This window comes from Ammodytes marinus, assembly GCF_949987685.1.
Source record: "Ammodytes marinus genome assembly, chromosome: 10".
Taxonomy (NCBI): domain Eukaryota; kingdom Metazoa; phylum Chordata; class Actinopteri; order Uranoscopiformes; family Ammodytidae; genus Ammodytes; species Ammodytes marinus.
In genome coordinates this window covers 2,080,811-2,101,634 of record NC_137214.1, presented here as the reverse complement: position 1 = coordinate 2,101,634, position 20,824 = coordinate 2,080,811, and the positions used below count along the sequence as shown (strand labels likewise).

General features: G+C 42.5%; 1 protein-coding gene across 1 annotated transcript; it reads left to right on the top strand.

Annotated features, from left to right (window-relative positions):
• Positions 1–14,957: 14,957 nt before the first annotated feature.
• LOC307256175 (uncharacterized protein) lies at positions 14,958–15,760 on the top strand. The gene is made up of 2 exons (XM_080035068.1): positions 14,958–15,120; positions 15,416–15,760. The coding sequence occupies exons 1-2, from the start codon at positions 14,963–14,965 to the stop codon at positions 15,567–15,569; spliced, it is 312 nt and encodes a 103-aa protein (XP_079891194.1). The 5' UTR covers positions 14,958–14,962; the 3' UTR covers positions 15,570–15,760.
• Positions 15,761–20,824: the final 5,064 nt, after the last annotated feature.

The window sequence follows — 20,824 nt, the reverse complement described above, 5'->3', positions numbered from 1 at the left end:
TCGGCCGAGTGGTTTATTGGGCACGTTATAGCCTCATAAGCCCAGGGCAGACTGGATGCTAGCTCTAGAATGAACTAAGGGCAAGAAAAGCTTTTTCTCTAATTACAATATTCATCTGTTGATTGTATTTAATGATCATCACAAAAGTAGGAAGTGATTAGCAAACTCTGAGTAGCAAACTCAGATGTGTATATAAATATATTTTTGAAAATCACACATGGGTATGTACGTAAAAAAAATTGCATCGAGATGCATTGAGAATCGATTTTGAATCGAATCGTTGACCTCGGAATCGGAATCGAATCGTGAGGTGCCAAGAGATTCCCACCCCTATTATGTAGGCAAGCTAAAATAGCCTACTGCAAGCTATAATACCGACTATAATAACCTGACATAAATCTGTTCAGTGGCACAGACGTTAAAAAATCCCTATTAATAAAAAAAAGAATGATATAGGCCTACATGCAATACAAATAGGTTTATTAATCTGAATGTAGAACATGTTCACGATGTGTAAGGTGGCTGCCATAGGAACGAACGAGGGCTGAGAACAAGGCTACTGATCAGATAAATGATCGATCAAACGTAAAATCATCAGTACATGATAAAAACATCCCGATGGAGATTTCTATGGATTGTTTTTGCTTTAAACTGTACAGGGACGCGTTGTAACAGTGACTCTTTCTTCAGTCGGAGCTGCAGCGTAACAAACTCAGGGTAGGTCTAACCACCTCCCGAGCAGGTTAGACCTACGGCCTATGTTGCCGCAGTAACTGACTCTCGGTTGCGCTGAACCTGCTACCTGAAACGGAAAACCCAGAGTTTCCACTAACTCAGAGCGAACAAACTCTGGGTGGCCTCAAAACCAGCTACCTGAAACAGGCCTCTGGTCTGTTGTTCTGCCATGACTATTCTCTTCTCTGTGTATTTTGGTTTATTTTGCAGTTGAACTGTGTATTGTCATCAAACCTACCACACACACAACAAGAAACCATATTCTGCTAAACTTTGGGATCCGCCCCTTGCTTTTAGATGCTAGACTTTATGTTAATAGTCCAGTGCATTAAATACTGAAGGGATTGATGCACCTCCCTATGCACTTCAGTTTGGGTGGTCTGTAGGTAAACCCCCTTGAGTGAAGAAACACAGTTCACACAACACAATGTACACCCACCGGCCACTTTATTAAGTACACCTAGCTAGTACCGGATTGGACCTCATTTGGCCTTCAGAACTGTCTTCATTCTTCGTAGCATACCTTCAACCAGGTGTTGGAAACATTCCTCAGAGGTTTTTGTCCATATTGACACGACAGCATCACACAGTTGCTGCAGATCTGGCAGCTGCACATCCATGATGTGAATCTCTGGTTCCACCACATCCCAAAGGGGCTTTATTGGGTTGAGATCTGGTGACTGTGCAGGCCTTTGGAGTACAGTCAACTCATTGTCATGTTCAAGAAAGCAGTTTGAGATGATTTGAGCTTAGTGACATGGTGCATTATCCTGCTGGAAGTAGCCATAAGAAGATGGGTACACTGTGGTCATAAATGGAATGGACATGGTCGGCAACAATACTCAGTAGGCTGTGGTGTTTAAACAATGATCAATTGGTACTAAGGTGCCCAAAGTGTGCCAAGAACATATCCCCCACACCATTACACCACCAACCTGAACCGTTGATACAAGGCAGGATGGATCCATGCTTTCATGTTGTTTATGCCAAATTCTGACCCTACCATCTGAATGTCGCAACTGAAATCGAGACTCATCAGACCAGGCAAGATTTTTCCAATCTTCTTTTGTCCAATTTTGGTGATCCTCTGCAAATTGTAGCCTCAGTTTCCTGTTTTTAGCTGACAGGAGTGGCACCCGGTGGGGTCTTCTGCTGCTGTAGCCCAGGGGTGGCCAACCAGTCAGAGACTAAGACCCCGTTTCCACCTGGCATTAACATGTGGTTTTTGTGATCCGATCACATGAATACAGCTCTAACTACAGGTGAGAACACTCTCAAGACGCATTGAGACTCATAACACGGACGCTCTCTTCAGGAAGGGCCAAAGCCGGCTCTACCTCCTGAGGAGACTCAGGTCTTTTGGAGTACGGGGGCCTCTCCTGAAGACCTTCTACGACTCTGTAGTGGCATCAGCCATCTTGTACGGAGTAGCCTGCTGGAGCAGCAGCATCACAGAGAGGGACAGGAAGAAGCTGGACAAGGTCATCAGGAAGTCCAGCTCTGTCCTGGGCTGCCCCCTGGACACAGTGCAGCAGGTGGGGGACAGGAGGGTCCTGGACAAACTAACATCCATGCTGGACCACGACTGTCACCCCCTGCAGGACACTCTGTCTGCTCTGGAGAGCAGCTTCAGTGACAGACTGATTCACCCTCGCTGTGTGAGGGAGAGATTCCGCAGGTCTTTCCTTCCTGCTGCGGTCAGACTGTACAACGAGAACTGCTGACCCTGTACATGTCATTCACCTGTATATACTGAAATCATGTGCAATACTGTAACTTAAGAACGTGCAATAATGGTGCTACATGTGTCACTGTCACTTTATTATTTATTCTGCCCATATCCTGCTAACTCACATAGTTATAGTTTATATTTATACAAAGTTTAAAGCTAAAACATAAGCTTATACAAAGTCTAAAGCTAAATAAGCATTTACAGCTATTGCTGTGCCCTCTGTGTGCTCTTTACTCCTGTGTGCTCTTTACTCCTGTGTGCTCTTATTCCTGCTCTAATGTGTGATGCAACACCGAAATTTCCCCACTGTGGGACGAATAAAGGATATCTTATCTTATCTTATTATTACACATAACTTAATTTCTGAACTTATTTGTTTTGGTATCTTTGTATGTATGGATTACTTGGGTTGTTACCAACATCTGGTGAAAATATCATGTCAATAGCACCTTGGGAAATATATGTACTGAGGAAAATGGTGACGTGTTTAATACTTATTTCACCCGCTGTATCTGTGCGGAAAAGTCAGTGTACCTGACTGGATAGGAAGGAGTGGGGGGGCCCTTTAAGAGTCTGGGCACAGGGGCCTATTATCTCATAATCCGTCTATGAACCAACTGGATTCCACAATCTTTTTTATTTTCGCGGGGAGCATGCACAAGCATTATTTATTTAAAACAAAAAAAAAAGGCGGGGGCCCCAAACTAGGACTTGAAACGGGCCCCCAGATCGTTAAGGCCGCCCCTGTGATAATGACAGAACTGGACTCCTACAGTACTAAGACGACAGGCCAGTCATTTTCAACAATGAACATTGTGTGCACTGCCTCACACAAACTCTCAGTTCAGCCAAGTCCACAAACAAAAATATAACAATTTACAATAGCGATTTTCTCTTACTATGTATGTTGCTTTGTGGGACTTACTTTTAGCATGGAGTGAGCTGAAGTGGCACTGAAGATTTGAAGCCTTGAAATGCGCTAATGACGCCTGGCATATAAAGCAGAATAGCTTGCCATTACGTCAAACAAAAAATATAAACTCTGTTTCGGAGTTTTATGTTGCGTCCACACCAAACGTTTTGCGAACGTTATGTTGCGTCCTCAATTAAACGTTTGTAAACAGGCATACACATACACAAAATAATCAACACAAAATGTGATACGAACGTAAGAGCCGGATGAAACGTTTGCGAACATGCACACACACATACATTACAAAATAATAATAATTAAAACAATTAAATTAAAAAATTTAAATTAAAAAATTATGATGATTATGGAAATTTGATATGAAAGAGCCGCAGGTTGGCCACCCCTGTAGCCCATCTGCTTCAAGGTTGGTTGTGTTGTGCGTTCAGAGATGGTATTCTGCATACCCTGGTTGTAACTAGTGGTTATTTGAGTTACTGTTTCCTTTCTATCATCTCAAACCAGTCTGCCCATCCTCCACTGACCTCTGACATCAACAAGACATTTTCGTCCACACAACTGCCGCTCACTGGATATTTTTTCTTTTTCAGACCATTCTCTGTAAACCCTAGAGATGGTTGTGCATGAAAATCCCAGTAGATCAGCAGTATCTGAAATACTCAGACCAGCCCCTCTGGCACCATCATCAATGCCATGTTCAAAGTCATTAAACCCTCTTTCTAGGGGGCGCCCTTAGCTCAGTTGGTAGTATGTAATATGTAAATTGTAAATACTTATAAGGCCACTGAAAGTTAACAAAGTGGCTTAATCAATCTGAAAATATTTGTGTAAACTATAGGCTACCTAACTGTTCTGGCCCATGTTCCACTATTTATCCTCTGTTGTTAGGGTCTAAGGGTCGGACTACTTGATGTAGGCTACTGATAAACTACAACCAGTCACACAAAAAAGTTGTATTCCCTAAAACATTAATACATTTTGATGACACATTTTTATATTGTTGCTGCTAATAGTTGTAATATTATATGATGGGGATGTGTAAGCAAGCGTCTTGGTCGTGAGCGCATCACTGTCATGCTGCGTCATTGTGTTGTTTTGTATACTACTCACTGCAAAAACGTGCTACTGTGAGAGTTATTGTAACGTTTACTGAATGCAATTAGCATTCTATATGGAATTGAAACACAATTTAATTTGCTTCTATATTGTTGCATAAATGGGAAGTGACTATTTAAAAGCAGGTTGACTTTGGAGTAACACAGTGTTCCCTCTTCACAGATTGCTGTGATGTTGTTAGAGAGTGGAGCAGACCCCAACACTAGTGACAAGTGGGAGTCCACTCCCCTCCACAGAGCGTCTGCTAAGGGGAACGCCCGCCTCATCACGCTGCTCCTCAAACACAGCGCCTCAACCAACATCCAGGACTCACAGGGCAACACACCACTGTATGCACCAATACCTTTCTCTTATATAACACATTTCAACCAACACAAACCTTTATAAAGGGTCAGTTCATCTGAATTCAAATCACTCTGTCATTAGCCTTTTAGTGGTATCCATTCATGCAGCTAGGTTTGTATTATTTGTTTTAACTTCTAGGTGTCCGTCTCTGAGATGTTTACCTCCTCCCTAATACAGTGGAGCTGAATGGAATGAAGATTGTTGTAACATTACAAATTCAAAAACCAAATTATTTTCATTTAAATGTACAATCCTGTGTTGCTTGTGTCTTTGAACCAGCCACCTGGCGTGCGATGAGGAGCGTGTGGAAGCAGCCAAAGTGCTGGTGGAACATGGCGCTAGCATCTACATTGAGAACAAGGAGGAGAAGACGCCCCTCCAGTTATCCAAGGGCGGCCTGGGAAACACACTGCGTCGCATTGTGGAGGGATGAGGCCTGTGCTGATAACCAACTATGGGTTTAGTTGAGCAATGAGGATAGGCCTCCTGTTGGATGGTCCCTGAGCCCACATGAGGCAGTCCCAGGGACCATAAAGTTGGACTGCACTGCATCTGCTAGTGAAAGTCCTCACAGCTTACATGTCTGATCCTAAACACTTTCCTGCATTAAGTATTTCCAATAGTGCAGCCATTATTTTTTAAGAAGTTTGAATTGTTGTAAATTACTAATTAAAAATAAGTGTTAACAGTGTATTTGTGATGTATTTTTGTTTTTCCTTTTGATCTATTGCAACATTTAATGATTGGAGAAATAGTGTCTCTCCATAAAGTTGACAGTTTGTTTGTAATAGATAACGGTTCTAGGACTGAGAGGCGTGGGCACTGCTTACCCTATGCCCTCACTCTGCCAGCTTCCTGGCAAGCCCTTCCATTTTCTGATTTTCTAGAATAAATCAATTTTCCTTCAGGAACTAAGTTAAGACCCTGGTTCCTGTGGTGGAAGTAAATCAGTATTACAACCATGACAAAAGCCACGTTTCACCAAAGATGAAACTAAAACCTAAAACCTCCTGGTCCTTCTCTTCAAGGAACTACTTAATGCTTCCTGTGGGCTGCTTCCTTTTTTCTGAAAAAGGTTGTACAGAAAAGGAGACTAGCGCTAGCAGCAAACGCTGAAAAATGAGAGCGTTGGTGAGTAAAATGAAATGCTGAGAGTAGTGGATCAGAGTTCTGCAGCACAGCGATTGCGCCCCATAAGTTCCTGATCCTTTGGAAAGCACTTTTCTCCAGCAAGGACTTTTCCCAGGGTAAATCTCTTTACCTTATTCACAATTTAGATTTCCAAATTCAGTTTAGGAATATCTTGCATGATCATTACAGGCCAAATAAGTCAACAACAACAAAAACAAACTTTTTTAACAATATGAAAAAAATTTAAACTTAAGAGTTGAGCAACAAGGACTGTAACTAAAAGTCTAAGATACTTATATAACACATCATTCCTTGTTGGCTTTAATTCACAGAAGAAGAAGAAGAAGAAGACATAAATCCGTGAGGGGAAATTCAGTTGTATTCAGATTGTAGTTTTTTTTGTTCCAATTTATATAATCTATAAACCTATTCCAATAAGCTTTGGCATATGGAAACACGCATACTTTTATTACTTTTTATATTGTATTTATTTTGTTAGTCTTATTAGTTTTGTGTGAGGAACCTTGGAAGTTTCTATGAACAATAAGTTGTGACTTTTTCTTTCTTTCTTTGCAAATTTGATCAATACAAAGTTACATAAAAACAAGTACAGATGGTGCATGGAAAGTATTCACAGCGCTTCACTTTTTTTAGGAGCCTAACACTGTAAAGGGGAGGAGCATAACACTGTAAAGGGGAGGAGCCTAATGGTGTAAAGGGGAGGAGCCTGATGTGGTAACGGGGAGGAGCCTAATGTGGTAAAGGGGAGGAGCCTAACACTGTAAAGGGGAGGAGCCTAACACTGTAAAGGGGAGTAGCATAACACTGTAAAGGGGAGGAGCCTAATGGTGTAAAGGGGAGGAGCCTAATGTGGTAACGGGGAGGAGCCTAATGTGGTAAAGGGGAGGAGCCTAATGGTGTAAAGGGGAGGAGCCTAATGTGGTAAAGGGGAGGAGCCTGACATGGTAAAGGGGAGGAGCCTAATGTGGTAAATGGGAGGAGCCTGACATGGTAAAGGGGAGGAGCCTAACGCTGTAAAGGGGAGGAGCCTAATTGTGTAAAGGGGAGGAGTCTAACGTGGTAAAGGGGAGGAGTCTAACGTGGTAAAGGGGAGGAGCCTAACACGGTAAAGGGGAGGAGCCTAATGCTGTAAAGGGGAGGAACCTAATGTGGTAAAGGGGGAGCCTAACTTGGTAAAGGGGAGGAGCCTAATGCTGTAAATGGGAGGAGCCTAATGTGGTAAAGGGGAGGAGCCTAATGTGGTAAATGGGAGGAGCCTAACGTGGTAAAGGGGAGGAGCTTAATGCCGTAAAGAGGATATATTGTAGAGCACCATGAGCTGTACAAGTGTAATCAATTTCAAGTAAATCAGAGTCAGGTGACATTTGTGGCGCCCCCTATGGGTTAATCTCGATGAGCTTCGAGGGACATGCTACCACATGACTTCTGCACATACCCAGCAAGTTTGATGATGATAGGACCTATGGTTAAGGAGTTATGGCCAATTTGTGGATAGGCCCCGCCCATGCGTAATGTTTTTGGTCAATGGCGGACATGTTTTTCAAGTTGTCCTAATAATCTTTTACGGGTATGTTTATTGTAGTCCCCCGGGGCTTCACGAGAAATTTGGTGTTGATACAGTCAAATTTCAGAAAGTTGTGGATAACACCCTGTTTTTCAGTTTATGCTAATTAGCGGGAAATATTCCCTGGCGGACTTATATGGTCCCAGAGGCTTTTTTGTAGAGCACCCTAACATACACCTGTGTGAGAAATTTCAAGTCAATCGGAGTTACGGTGTGCGGGGCGTGGCCTCTCAAAGTTCTTTCAGTCAGGACTTGGCGTGGCCTCTCAAAGTTCTTTCAGTCAGGACTTCATTACAGCGCCCCCTAGCGGAAATTCAAAAAACTGTATAATAGCACACCCCGTGGGGTGGGGACGCACGTTGTGTGAAATTTTTGCATGTCTGAGTGTAACGGTGTGGGAGGAGAAGCAGCTAGAAATTTGCGGAAGAATAAAAAGAAGTCAGAAGAATAAGTATGGTGGAGAGTAATAATTACGGGAGGACCCGTACTTAATAATAGAATAGAAATCCTATAGAAACATGATTCACAAGAGTAGAAAGAAAATAAAACTGAATCAGTTTAGTTTTTACTAGGGCTGTCAAAATGATCGCGTTAACGCAGAGTGATTAATTTTTGCCGCGGGTGACAGTTGATGTCGGGAGCAACAGGAGGAGAAACATTGTCCGCTCTGTTCAGAGCCCGCGAGGACACAAACGTCTGCAGTTTTGCAGAGGTGTGTATGTCAGTAGACATCAACATAACGTCGGCTTCCTGGTACAAATGAACGGTCCCCTACGACGTGGTCGCGCGTACACTAGGGTTGCCGAAAATTCCCGGAATTGACCCTTTTCAATTCCCGGGAAAAAAGAGCCTCCTCCCGGGAATTCCCATTAAACCGAAAGTGCCTTTTTAATACTTTATTTTGTACCCACGTACTCGGCCGAGTGGTTTATTGGTCACGTTATAGCCTCATAAGCCCAGGGCAGACTGGATGCTAGCTCTAGAATGAACTAAGGGCAAGAAAAGCTTTTTCTCTAATTACAATATTCATCTGTTGATTGTATTTAATGATCATCACAAAAGTAGGAAGTGATTAGCAAACTCTGAGTAGCAAACTCAGATGTGTATATAAATATATTTTTGAAAATCACACATGGGTATGTACGTAAAAAAAATTGCATCGAGATGCATTGAGAATCGATTTTGAATCGAATCGTTGACCTCGGAATCGGAATCGAATCGTGAGGTGCCAAGAGATTCCCACCCCTATTATGTAGGCAAGCTAAAATAGCCTACTGCAAGCTATAATACCGACTATAATAACCTGACATAAATCTGTTCAGTGGCACAGACGTTAAAAAATCCCTATTAATAAAAAAAAGAATGATATAGGCCTACATGCAATACAAATAGGTTTATTAATCTGAATGTAGAACATGTTCACGATGTGTAAGGTGGCTGCCATAGGAACGAACGAGGGCTGAGAACAAGGCTACTGATCAGATAAATGATCGATCAAACGTAAAATCATCAGTACATGATAAAAACATCCCGATGGAGATTTCTATGGATTGTTTTTGCTTTAAACTGTACAGGGACGCGTTGTAACAGTGACTCTTTCTTCAGTCGGAGCTGCAGCGTAACAAACTCAGGGTAGGTCTAACCACCTCCCGAGCAGGTTAGACCTACGGCCTATGTTGCCGCAGTAACTGACTCTCGGTTGCGCTGAACCTGCTACCTGAAACGGAAAACCCAGAGTTTCCACTAACTCAGAGCGAACAAACTCTGGGTGGCCTCAAAACCAGCTACCTGAAACAGGCCTCTGGTCTGTTGTTCTGCCATGACTATTCTCTTCTCTGTGTATTTTGGTTTATTTTGCAGTTGAACTGTGTATTGTCATCAAACCTACCACACACACAACAAGAAACCATATTCTGCTAAACTTTGGGATCCGCCCCTTGCTTTTAGATGCTAGACTTTATGTTAATAGTCCAGTGCATTAAATACTGAAGGGATTGATGCACCTCCCTATGCACTTCAGTTTGGGTGGTCTGTAGGTAAACCCCCTTGAGTGAAGAAACACAGTTCACACAACACAATGTACACCCACCGGCCACTTTATTAAGTACACCTAGCTAGTACCGGATTGGACCTCCTTTGGCCTTCAGAACTGTCTTAATTCTTCGTAGCATACCTTCAACCAGGTGTTGGAAACATTCCTCAGAGGTTTTTGTCCATATTGACATGACAGCATCACACAGTTGCTGCAGATCTGGCAGCTGCACATCCATGATGTGAATCTCTGGTTCCACCACATCCCAAAGGGGCTTTATTGGGTTGAGATCTGGTGACTGTGCAGGCCTTTGGAGTACAGTCAACTCATTGTCATGTTCAAGAAAGCAGTTTGAGATGATTTGAGCTTAGTGACATGGTGCATTATCCTGCTGGAAGTAGCCATAAGAAGATGGGTACACTGTGGTCATAAATGGAATGGACATGGTCGGCAACAATACTCAGTAGGCTGTGGTGTTTAAACAATGATCAATTGGTACTAAGGTGCCCACAGTGTGCCAAGAACATATCCCCCACACCATTACACCACCAACCTGAACCGTTGATACAAGGCAGGATGGATCCATGCTTTCATGTTGTTTATGCCAAATTCTGACCCTACCATCTGAATGTCGCAACTGAAATCGAGACTCATCAGACCAGGCAAGATTTTTCCAATCTTCTTTTGTCCAATATTGGTGATCCTCTGCAAATTGTAGCCTCAGTTTCCTGTTTTTAGCTGACAGGAGTGGCACCCGGTGGGGTCTTCTGCTGCTGTAGCCCAGGGGTGGCCAACCAGTCAGAGACTAAGAGCCACATGTTTTACACACACACACACACACGCACACACACACACACACACACACCACACACACGCACGCACACACACACGCACACACACACACACACACACACACACACCTACCTCTGCTCAGCCAGATTTATTGTAAATGTCACACAACCAAAATTATAATGCAGTAACGGCCTTAACTATGTTTCACCCGTTTCAATTGAATTTTTTATTATTATTTTTAAAATAAATAATGCTTGTACACACTACCAGGCCCATGCACGGGCACAAGGGCTCAAGGGGGCCCTAAGCCAGAGATACTAATATTAACTTTACATGTCGTATAGTCAAAGAGCTCAGTCACTCATGTCAATAACAGGGTCCAAAAAGGAATAGCTTAAATATAAGGAAATAAATCATCATGGGCCCCTCAACTAGTAGGGGAGAAATATAAAAGCAAGTGCAAAACGACGGCATTATTAGCTCTGTCTTAGGGGCTTCATGAGGGGCCTCTAAGGCCCCCACACACATACAGGAATAAACGTTCTATGTGTAAATTCTGTTCATAAAAAGTAGCTATCCACCCTTTATCTGTTGAAATGGGTCTCTCCATCATAGAACATGGGTCTGCAGACCAATCTACTGTTTTTGCAGTTGCAGAGCAAAGATTGCTGCCTGCTTAAGAAAAATCTGAAAAATAATGTTCCTTCTGCAGCTCAAGATTTGATAGCCTCTAAATTTCCCTCTCAAAGTGCATCAGATTGATGCATTTTACTTTAAAACAGTACACATTCTCTTCCTGGGGGCAATGCCCCTGGACAGCACAACAAGGACCAGGTCCCTCCCACAGTGTCCCAAAATCATCTGGGAAACACTGACTTCCTTAATATGTTTTTGCCAATAATTGTATGTACAGCGGGTGAAATAAGTATTGAACACGTCACCATTTTCCTCAGTACATATATTTCCAAAGGGGTTATTGACTTGAAATGTTCACCAGGTGTTGCTAACAACCCAAGTAATCCATACATACAAAGAAACCAAAACAAATACGTTCAGAAATGAAGTTATATGTAATAATGTGAAATGACACAGGGAAAAAGTATTGAACACATTAAGAAAGGGAGGTGCAAAAAGGCATGGAAAGCCAAGACAACAATTGAAGTCTATCAGTGATTAAAAAGCAATCCAGCCCCTTGTCAGTGCATATAATATCAGATGGTTCAGTCCCAACTCATGGCCTACAAAAAGGTATCATTTCCAAGGTCTCACACAAGACACATCTCATGATGGGTAAAAGCAAAGAGGTGTCCCAAGACCTTTGCAACTTCATTGTTGCAAGACATAAAGATGGCATTGGTTACAGGCGCATTTCTAAGCGTCTGAATGTTCCAGTGAGGACTGCTGGGGCCATACTACGGAAGTGGAAAGACTATCATTTCACCATAGATGTGCCTCTATCAGGTGCTCCTCACAAGATTTCTGACAGAGGAGTGAAACGAATGATCAGAAAAGTTGTCCAAGAGCCAAGGACCTGTAGTAGCCATATTCTTCCCCATGGCTTGACAAAGACTCGAACAGGCTGGACTTCATCATTGTGTTTCAGAGAGGTTTATTTCAGGAGCATCCATCAGACATACAGAGGATTTCATGGTGCATGATAGCAGCAGGCTGAGGCCGCAATGGCACTCTCGATAGCCCCAACCAGTGTCTTATATCTCTGTGTGAGTGGGGTGTCAGGTGTATTATTAACTCGCAAATAGACATGTAGTCTCATCACAACAGGTTCCAATAACAAACCCTTACATAGACTGTTTTCGTCTCTTTACCAGTGACCCCAACCTTTAGATATACACGCTCAGCAACTCTGGTGAATACAGCCATTTAAATCCACGACAGACCACTTGTGGAGAGCTTCAAAAAGACCTGGAATTAGCAGGTACTGTTGTCTCAAAGAAAACAGTAAGTAATGCACTCCACCGCCATGGCCTGTATGCACGCTCGCCACGCAAGACTCCATTACTGAAAAAAAGCATGTTGAAGTTTGTTTAAAGTTTGCTGCACAACATTTTGAAAAGCCAGAGAAATACTGGGAGAATATAGTGTGGTCAGATGAGAGCAAAATTTAAGAGTTTGGATGCCATAATACACACCATGTTTGGAGGAGAAATAACACTGCACATCACCCTAAAAACACTATACCAACAGAGAAGTTTTGAGGTTCGGAACATCATGATGTGGGGCTGCTTTTCAGCAAACGGTACAGGCAATCTTATCGAGACATTCTTGACCAAAATCTGCTGCCATCTACCAGGGTGATGAAGATTAAACGAGTGTGGACATTTCAGCAAGACAATGCTCCCAAACACACAGCCAAGGAAACTCTCAATTGGTTTCAAAAAAAGAAAATAAAGCTGCTAGAATGGCCCAGCCAATCACCTGACTTAAATCCCACTGAAAATCTATGGAAAGAACTGAAGATCAAGATTCATTAAAGAGGCCCACAGAACCTTCTAGATTTGAAGACTGTTTGTGTGGAAGAATGGGACAAAATCACACCAGAGCAATGCCTGCGACTAGTTTCTCCATACAGGAGGCGTCTTGAAGCTGTCATTACCAACAAAAGGCTTTGGTACAAAGTATTAAATAAATATCAGTGAGTGTGTTCAATACTTTTTCCCTTTGTCATTTCACATTATTACACATAACTTAATTTCTGAACTTATTTGTTTTGGTATCTTTGTATGTCTGGATTACTTGGGTTGTTACCAACATCTGGTGAAAATATCATGTCAATAGCACCTTGGGAAATATATGTACTGAGGAAAATGGTGACGTGTTTAATACTTATTTCACCCGCTGTATCTGTGCGGAAAAGTCAGTGTACCTGACTGGATAGGAAGGAGTGGGGGGGCCCTTTAAGAGTCTGGGCACAGGGGCCTATTATCTCATAATCCGTCTATGAACCAACTGGATTCCACAATCTTTTTTATTTTCGCGGGGAGCATGCACAAGCATTATTTAATAAAAAAAAAAAAAGGCGGGGGCCCCAAACTAGGACTTGAAACGGGCCCCCAGATCGTTAAGGCCGCCCCTGTGATAATGACAGAACTGGACTCCTACAGTACTAAGACGACAGGCCAGTCATTTTCAACAATGAACATTGTGTGCACTGCCTCACACAAACTCTCAGTTCAGCCAAGTCCACAAACAAAAATATAACAATTTACAATAGCGATTTTCTCTTACTATGTATGTTGCATAGTGGCACTTACTTTTAGCATGGAGTGAGCTGAAGTGGCACTGAAGATTTGAAGCCTTGAAATGCGCTAATGACGCCTGGCATATAAAGCAGAATAGCTTGCCATTACGTCAAACCAAAAATATAAACTCTGTTTCGGAGTTTTATGTTGCGTCCACACCAAACGTTTTGCGAACGTTATGTTGCGTCCTCAATTAAACGTTTGTAAACAGGCATACACATACACAAAATAATCAACACAAAATGTGATACGAACGTAAGAGCCGGATGAAACGTTTGCGAACATGCACACACACATACATTAAAAAATAATAATAATTAAAAAAATTAAATTAAAAAATTAAAATTAAAAAATTATGATGATTATGGAAATTTGATATGAAAGAGCAGCAGGTTGGCCACCCCTGTAGCCCATCTGCTTCAAGGTTGGTTGTGTTGTGCGTTCAGAGATGGTATTCTGCATACCCTGGTTGTAACTAGTGGTTATTTGAGTTACTGTTTCCTTTCTATCATCTCAAACCAGTCTGCCCATCCTCCACTGACCTCTGACATCAACAAGACATTTTCGTCCACACAACTGCCGCTCACTGGATATTTTTTCTTTTTCAGACCATTCTCTGTAAACCCTAGAGATGGTTGTGCATGAAAATCCCAGTAGATCAGCAGTATCTGAAATACTCAGACCAGCCCCTCTGGCACCATCAACAATGCCATGTTCAAAGTCATTAAACCCTCTTTCTAGGGGGCGCCCTTAGCTCAGTTGGTAGTATGTAATATGTAAATTGTAAATACTTATAAGGCCACTGAAAGTTAACAAAGTGGCTTAATCAATCTGAAAATATTTGTGTAAACTATAGGCTACCTAACTGTTCTGGCCCATGTTCCACTATTTATCCTCTGTTGTTAGGGTCTAAGGGTCGGACTACTTGATGTAGGCTACTGATAAACTACAACCAGTCACACAAAAAAGTTGTATTCCCTAAAACATTAATACATTTTGATGACACATTTTTATATTGTTGCTGCTAATAGTTGTAATATTATATGATGAGGATGTGTAAGCAAGCGTCTTGGTCGTGACCACATCACTGTCATGCTGCGTCATTGTGTTGTTTTGTATACTACTCACTGCAAAAACGTGCTACTGTGAGAGTTATTGTAACGTTTACTGAATGCAATTAGCATTCTATATGGAATTGAAACACAATTTAATTTGCTTCTATTGTTGCATAAATGGGAAGTGACTATTTAAAAGCAGGTTGACTTTGGAGTAACACAGTGTTCCCTCTTCACAGATTGCTGTGATGTTGTTAGAGAGTGGAGCAGACCCCAACACTAGTGACAAGTGGGAGTCCACTCCCCTCCACAGAGCGTCTGCTAAGGGGAACGCCCGCCTCATCACGCTGCTCCTCAAACACAGCGCCTCAACCAACATCCAGGACTCACAGGGCAACACACCACTGTATGCACCAATACCTTTCTCTTATATAACACATTTCAACCAACACAAACCTTTATAAAGGGTCAGTTCATCTGAATTCAAATCACTCTGTCATTAGCCTTTTAGTGGTATCCATTCATGCAGCTAGGTTTGTATTATTTGTTTTAACTTCTAGGTGTCCGTCTCTGAGATGTTTACCTCCTCCCTAATACAGTGGAGCTGAATGGAATGAAGATTGTTGTAACATCACAAATTCAAAAACCAAATTATTTTCATTTAAATGTACAATCCTGTGTTGCTTGTGTCTTTGAACCAGCCACCTGGCGTGCGATGAGGAGCGTGTGGAAGCAGCCAAAGTGCTGGTGGAACATGGCGCTAGCATCTACATTGAGAACAAGGAGGAGAAGACGCCCCTCCAGTTATCCAAGGGCGGCCTGGGAAACACACTGCGTCGCATTGTGGAGGGATGAGGCCTGTGCTGATAACCCACTATGGGTTTAGTTGAGCAATGAGGATAGGCCTCCTGTTGGATGGTCCCTGAGCCCACATGAGGCAGTCCCAGGGACCATAAAGTTGGACTGCACTGCATCTGCTAGTGAAAGTCCTCACAGCTTACATGTCTGATCCTAAACACTTTCCTGCATTAAGTATTTCCAATAGTGCAGCCATTATTTTTTAAGAAGTTTGAATTGTTGTAAATTACTAATTAAAAATAAGTGTTAACAGTGTATTTGTGATGTATTTTTGTTTTTCCTTTTGATCTATTGCAACATTTAATGATTGGAGAAATAGTGTCTCTCCATAAAGTTGACAGTTTGTTTGTAATAGATAACGGTTCTAGGACTGAGAGGCGTGGGCACTGCTTACCCTATGCCCTCACTCTGCCAGCTTCCTGGCAAGCCCTTCCATTTTCTGATTTTCTAGAATAAATCAATTTTCCTTCAGGAACTAAGTTAAGACCCTGGTTCCTGTGGTGGAAGTAAATCAGTATTACAACCATGACAAAAGCCACGTTTCACCAAAGATGAAACTAAAACCTAAAACCTCCTGGTCCTTCTCTTCAAGGAACTACTTAATGCTTCCTGTGGGCTGCTTCCTTTTTTCTGAAAAAGGTTGTACAGAAAAGGAGACTAGCGCTAGCAGCAAACGCTGAAAAATGAGAGCGTTGGTGAGTAAAATGAAATGCTGAGAGTAGTGGATCAGAGTTCTGCAGCACAGCGATTGCGCCCCATAAGTTCCTGATCCTTTGGAAAGCACTTTTCTCCAGCAAGGACTTTTCCCAGGGTAAATCTCTTTACCTTATTCACAATTTAGATTTCCAAATTCAGTTTAGGAATATCTTGCATGATCATTACAGGCCAAATAAGTCAACAACAACAAAAACAAACTTTTTTAACAATATGAAAAAAATTTAAACTTAAGAGTTGAGCAACAAGGACTGTAACTAAAAGTCTAAGATACTTATATAACACATCATTCCTTGTTGGCTTTAATTCACAGAAGAAGAAGAAGAAGAAGACATAAATCCGTGAGGGGAAATTCAGTTGTATTCAGATTGTAGTTTTTTTTGTTCCAATTTATATAATCTATAAACCTATTCCAATAAGCTTTGGCATATGGAAACACGCATACTTTTATTACTTTTTATATTGTATTTATTTTGTTAGTCTTATTAGTTTTGTGTGAGGAACCTTGGAAGTTTCTATGAACAATAAGTTGTGACTTTTTCTTTCTTTCTTTGCAAATTTGATCAATACAAAGTTACATAAAAACAAGTACAGATGGTGCATGGAAAGTATTCACAGCGCTTCACTTTTTCCACATTACGTTATTTTACAGCCTGGAATAATGCTGGATTAAATGAATTTATTTTCCTCAACATTCTACACATAATACCCCATAATGACAACTTAAAAACAAGTTTGTTTGAGATCTTTGCAAATTGAATAAAAATAATGGTGTAAAGGGGAGGAGCCTAATGGTGTAAAGGGGAGGAGCCTAATGTGACAAAGGGGAGGAGCCTAATGTGGTAAAGAGGTGGAGCCTAATGGTGTAAAGGGGAGGAGCCTAATGTGGTGAAGGGGAGGAGCCTAACACTATAAAGGGGAGGAGTCTAATGTGGTAAAGGGGTGGAGCCTAATGGTGTAAAGGGGAGGAGCCTAATGTTGTAAAGAGGTGGAGCCTAATGGTGTAAAGGGGAGGAGCCTAATGTGGTGAAGGGGAGGAGCCTAACACTGTAAAGGGGAGGAGCCTAATGTGGTAAAGGGGTGGAGCCTAATGGTGTAAAGGGGAGGAGCCTAATGTTGTAAAGGGGAGGAGCCTAACGTGGTAAAGGGGAGGGGCCTAATGGTGTGAAGGGGAGGAGCCTAATGTTGTAAAGGGGAGGAGCCTAATTTTGTACAGGGGAGGAGCCTGACATGGTAAAGGGGAGGAGCCTAATGCTGTAAAGAGGAGGAGCCTAACACTGTAAAGGGGAGGAGCCTAATGTGGTAAAGGGGAGGGGCCTAATGGTGTAAAGGGGAGGAGCCTGATGTTGTATAGGGGAGGAGCCTAATGTTGTACAGGGGAGGAGTCTGACATGGTAAAGGGGAGGAGCCTATCGCTGTAAAGAGGAGGAGCCTAACACTGTAAAGGGGAGGAGCCTACTGTGGTAAAGGGGAGGAGTCTGACATGGTAAAGGGGAGGAGCATACTGTTGTAAAGGGGAGGAGCCTAACATGGTAAAGGGGAGGAGCCTAACACTGTAAAGGGGAGGAGCCTAATTGTGTAAAGGGGAGGAGCCTAACGTGGTAAAGGGGAGGAGTCTGACATGGTAAAGGGGAGGAGCATACTGTTGTAAAGGGGAGGAGCCTAACATGGTAAAGGGGAGGAGCCTAATTGGGTAAAGGGGAGGAGCCTAACATGGTAAAGGGGAGGAGCCTAATGGGGTAAAGGGGAGGAGCCTAACCCGGTAACGGGGAGGAGCCGAATGTGGTAAAGGGGAGGAGCCTAACATGGTAAGGGGGAGGAGCCTAACATGGTAAAGGGGAGGAGTCTAATGTGGTAAAGGGGAGGAGCCTAATGTGGTAAAGGGGAGGAGCCTAGCGCTGCAAAGGGGAGGAGCCTCATGTGGTAAAGGGGAGGAGCCTGACATGGTAAAGGGGAGGAGCATACTGTTGTAAAGGGGAGGAGCCTAATGTGGTAAAGGGGAGGAGCCTAACGTGGTAAAGGGGAGGAGCATACTGTTGTAAAGGGGAGGAGCCTAAGGATTCCTCCACAGAATCCTGTGATTAATCTGATTAAAAATGTTAATCGTTTGACAGCCCTAGTTTTTACACACTTCCATATTGTGTTGAAATGCAAGCTGCATTGATTATTGCACTGGTCATAGAAAGTCATATTTGTGACAAGAAAAGCTTTTTCCCTAATTACAATATTCATCTGTTGATAGTATTTAATGATCATCACAAAAGTAGGAAGTGATTAGCAAACTCTGAGTAGCAAACTCAGATGTGTATATAAATATATTTTTGAAAATCACACATACGTATGTAGTACGTAAAAAAAATTGCATCGAGATGCATTGAGAATCGATTTTGAATCGAATTGTTGACCTCGGAATCGAATCGTGAGGTGCCAAGAGATTCCCACCCCTATTATGTAGGCAAGCTAAAATAGCCTACTGCAAGCTATAATACCGACTATAATAACCTGACATAAATCTGTTCAGTGGCACAGACGCTAAAAAATCCCTATTAATAAAAAAAAGAATGATATAGGCCTACATGCAATACAAATAGGTTTATTAATCTGAATGTAGAACATGTTCACGATGTGTAAGGTGGCTGCCATAGGAACGAACGAGGGCTGAGAACAAGGCTACTGATCAGATAAATGATCGATCAAACGTAAAATCATCAGTACATGATAAAAACATCCCGATGGAGATTTCTATGGATTGTTTTTGCTTTAAACTGTACAGAGACGCGTTGTAACAGTGACTCTTTCTTCAGTCGGAGCTGCAGCGTAACAAACTCAGGGTAGGTCTAACCACCTCCCGAGCAGGTTAGACCCACGGCGTATGTTGCCGCAGTAACTGACTCTCGGTTGCGCTGAACCTGCTACCTGAAACGGAAAACCCAGAGTTTCCACTAACTCAGAGCGAACAAACTCTGGGTGGCCTCAAAACCAGCTACCTGAAACAGGCCTCTGGTCTGTTGTTCTGCCATGACTATTCTCTTCTCTGTGTATTTTGGTTTATTTTGCAGTTGAACTGTGTATTGTCATCAAACCTACCACACACACAACAAGAAACCATATTCTGCTAAACTTTGGGATCCGCCCCTTGCTTTTAGATGCTAGACTTTATGTTAATAGTCCAGTGCATTAAATACTGAAGGGATTGATGCACCTCCCTATGCACTTCAGTTTGGGTGGTCTGTAGGTAAACCCCCTTGAGTGAAGAAACACAGTTCACACAACACAATGTACACCCACCGGCCACTTTATTAAGTACACCTAGCTAGTACCGGATTGGACCTCCTTTGGCCTTCAGAACTGTCTTAATTATTCGTAGCATACCTTCAACCAGGTGTTGGAAACATTCCTCAGAGGTTTTTGTCCATATTGACATGACAGCATCACACAGTTGCTGCAGATCTGGCGGCTGCACATCCATGATGTGAATCTCTGGTTCCACTTCATCCCAAAGGGGCTTTATTGGGTTGAGATCTGGTGACTGTGCAGGCCTTTGGAGTACAGTCAACTCATTGTCATGTTCAAGAAAGCAGTTTGAGATGATTTGAGCTTTGTGACATGGTGCATTATCCTGCTGGAAGTAGCCATAAGAAGATGGGTACACTGTGGTCATAAAGGGATGGACATGGTCGGCAACAATACTCAGTAGGCTGTGGTGTTTAAACAATGATCAATTGGTACTAAGGTGCCCAAAGTGTGCCAAGAACATATCCCCCACACCATTACACCACCAACCTGAACCGTTGATACAAGGCAGGATGGATCCATGCTTTCATGTTGTTTATGCCAAATTCTGACCCTACCATCTGAATGTCGCAACTGAAATCGAGACTCATCAAACCAGGCAAGATTTTTCCAATCTTCTTTTGTCCAATATTGGTGATCCTCTGCAAATTGTAGCCTCAGTTTCCTGTTTTTAGCTGACAGGAGTGGCACCCGGTGGGGTCTTCTGCTGCTGTAGCCCAGGGGTGGCCAACCAGTCAGAGACTAAGAGCCACATGTTTTACACACACACACACGCACACACACGCACACACACATACACACACACACACACGCACACACACACGCGCGCACACACGCACACACACACACACACACACACACACACACACACACACACACACACACACACACACACACACACACACACACACACACACACACACACACACACACACACACACCTACCTCTGCTCAGCCAGATTTATTGTAAATGTCACACAACCAAAATGATAATGCAGTAACGGCCTTAACTATGTTTCACCCGTTTCAATTGAATTTTTTATTATTATTTTTAAAATAAATAATGCTTGTACACACTACCAGGCCCATGCAGGGGCACAAGGGCTCAAGGGGGCCCTAAGCCAGAGATACTAATATTAACTTTACATGTCGTATAGTCAAAGAGCTCAGTCACTCATGTCAATAACAGGGTCCAAAAAGGAATAGCTTAAATATAAGGAAATAAATCATCATGGGCCCCTCAA